This window comes from Belonocnema kinseyi, chromosome 7 (assembly GCF_010883055.1).
Source record: "Belonocnema kinseyi isolate 2016_QV_RU_SX_M_011 chromosome 7, B_treatae_v1, whole genome shotgun sequence".
NCBI classification, from domain to species: Eukaryota; Metazoa; Arthropoda; class Insecta; order Hymenoptera; family Cynipidae; genus Belonocnema; species Belonocnema kinseyi.
In genome coordinates this window covers 99874769-99877808 of record NC_046663.1, presented here as the reverse complement: position 1 = coordinate 99877808, position 3040 = coordinate 99874769, and the positions used below count along the sequence as shown (strand labels likewise).

The 3040-nt window shown below is 26.9% G+C and overlaps 1 protein-coding gene across 2 annotated transcripts in view; it reads right to left on the bottom strand.

The window, feature by feature from the left end:
* Nucleotides 1-3040, bottom strand: part of LOC117177308 — a 75138-nt gene that overhangs the window by 13029 nt on the left and 59069 nt on the right. The window contains exons 3-4 of one of the 2 annotated variants that reach the window (XM_033367919.1): nt 2201-2350; nt 214-384 (exon numbers count right to left, since the gene is read on the bottom strand). In XM_033367919.1, the coding sequence (XP_033223810.1) occupies nt 214-384; nt 2201-2350 (321 nt within the window). The remainder of the gene's footprint in view (nt 1-213; nt 385-2200; nt 2351-3040) is intronic. The other variant, XM_033367920.1, reaches the window with a different exon arrangement.

The window sequence follows — 3040 nt, the reverse complement described above, 5'->3', positions numbered from 1 at the left end:
TAAAACTTACGGACCCTAATCAAGAGGATACGCGTTTCAAAACTTCGGAAAAAAACTTTAAGTAATTTATGCATGGCACCTTAGATAAGCAATACAAAAAGATATAGTATTTGGAGATTTTAAATTCTGAAGTTTTAATTCTTGTGGTGATACTTTTATGAATGTCAATTTTATATGGATGGCGTTGTTTAAATTTAATGGAAAATGATTTACCTTTGGTTTTCTTGACGCTAGTCTCAGGTTTACACCTCTTTGTCAAACGACGCGTTTTTTCGCAAGTAGCATCGCTATTGGCCTTCACGGAGTCGATTCTTGTCATCAATTGGTTGACACAGCCGCTCCACGAGCCTTTTTCATACCGGCAAGCTGTGCTCCCCGCCACGCATATAATCAGATCACAATAAATTCCGTTATCACAATACCTCATTTTAAATAAGAAAATATCCCGTCGGAAAATACAAATTAATCATGAAAATTTTGTAAATGAATTGCTGAAATTTCATACAAAAAAAAATTATTTAAAAAGAGGAGTCTATCAATCTCAGAATATTATAGTACACTATGTTGCTGAATATTTAGTCATTAATAAATTATTCTCAAAATGAAATTTAAATTCCTAATAATTGAAGCATAATGAATGGCTTTAAATATAAAGATTAAAAAATTTAAAATCTAAATTAACACTGTAGATTTTGATACTTTGTTGCTTTTTTTAGTTCAATAATCCTTTGCGATACGAAATTTGAATAATTTACTGTCAATTTTTAACAAATTTTTATCGAATGTTTTAATGGTTCAATGAGTTCAAAATAAATGCAATAACTTAAAAAGATTCAAGAGGAAATACTTCAGAGTTCAAAAATTTTCAAATTTCAGAAGCATTAAGAAGAGGGTTCAAATTTTTATGGTTTTCGAATTGAAATACTTTTAATATTTAAGTATCATTAGTAAACAGTTGAGAATATTACGTAAGGATCAAAAAATGTAGGACTGATAGCTTTCAAAAATGAATCTCGTTTATTTCAAATATAAATTGTAAGGATGTAGATATAAATTTTCCTTTTAAATCGAAAGTGTCTGACTTACAACTCAAGTTTTACAATGAAATTCCTTAAACGCTTTCAAATTAAAATTTTTTCAATAATTGGAGGCTATAAAATAACATTTTTTTAAAATTTGAAGCGAGAAAATTGAATTTCCTTTAATAATTTAAATTTGTCATGATTAAATCACTTTGTAACTGGAATTATTTAAATATAAATATATTAAAATTTTTTCAAATTACAAGGTAATAACAATGCACTTTTTAATTGGACATGATTACTTTTTTGAAATAAAAATCTCTCAAGGACTTACGGGTTTCAAATAGAAAAGTGTTAATTTAATTTTTAACTAAAATTATATTGTATTTTACGGTAGAAGCTTCGAAATTAATTAAAAAAATTAAAATAGTTGAAATTCGTCGTATTTAAATTGACAATTTGAAAGAGTTGGAAAGATACAAATAAATATTAAATTATTTTTTATATTATTATGGTTAAAATTAATCTTTAATCAAATTAAAGGAAAAATATTAATTAATCTTATCTTATTACAAATTTTCCTTTTTTAATTCAAAGCATCAAAAATCAATTTTCTCACAATTTAAAGCCACAAAACTTTGATGACTTTGGAAAAAGTTGGAAAGATTCAAATAAATTAAAAAATTATTTTTTATATTGATAGTGTTCTAACTAATTTCTCATCAAACTGGAAGCGAAAATCTTTTAACGTGTTTAATATCTGAACACATTGAAATTACGATTCTTTCAAAATAAAAATTTTCAAACTGAAAAGAAGTTTTGAAATCGAACAAATATTTTTTTTGTAAATTAATCACAACAAAATAAAAAAACTTTGCAAATAAAAATTTTTTTAAATATCAACTTTAAAATGGAGTTTTTTTCGAAAACTAGAGATTCGAAATTTAATGATAAAAATCAAAACACTTGTAGATTGAAAGAGTTGAAACTAATCTAGTTTTTCAGTTCAAAGTTTCGAAAATATAATATAACGTATTTAGTCTTGAAGTAACTATTATAATTTGAGATTCATTGAATTCAAGAAGGGTGCGTTTTATCTTTGAAATAATGAGGTGTTTAAATAAAAGATGAACTATTTAATTGAAATGTACAATATGAGTTAATAAAAAAATCTCTACCTTTTTTGCACTTCTTCTGAATGGTTTTATTCTGTTCACAGGATTTGTCTCCCTTCTTCAGACTAAGAGTGCGTGTCCGTGTGTTAGTCTTGGCATCGCATTCTGACCATTGACCTTTGGAATATCTGCACGAAGTTGAGCTGCCGGATCCTGCAAAAGCGGAAGTGGTATCATATGTGTACAATCTGTGCTTTTACAGCCACCAAGATTACGAGCATGATTGACAACATTAACGGATTTAACTACTAATTAAAAAAGCTCAGAAAGTAGTATTACATTGCTTACATCACTGTTTTATTCGAGGCGAAAAATTCCAGATTTTTTCCCGGTTCAAAAATTTTTTGCAAGCGAAATTAAAAATATCAAACACTCAGGGTTACACATTTTTTCATTTTAAGTCATCAAAAATGAACTTCAAATTGAAGCATTCAAAGTGGAACTTTTTAAGTTGAAACTTTCATAACTGAAGCCAAAAAATGGTTAATTCAGAAATTTTTAATTATAACGCTCAATGTTTTACACGTACACCTTGGAAGCTTTTAAGACTTCTTGAGTGAACAATTTTAAAGTCGTTACTATGTATAACAAAATTTCGGTACAAATAGCCGCATTTTTTCGGTAAGAATAAGGGAACTGGAAAAGAGGCTCTTTGTATCGAAAATTCGGTAAAAATATTCGGATTTTTTCAGTACGCGTAGATACTTCTATTTTTTAATTTCACGTCGTTAAAATACAAAATTGAAAATTTGTAAATTTTATCAATTAAACAATTCAAAGGTTTCTGATTAAAAAAATATAAATCAACGCCATCATTTTCTGTGCTGTAAACTGAAGAATCAA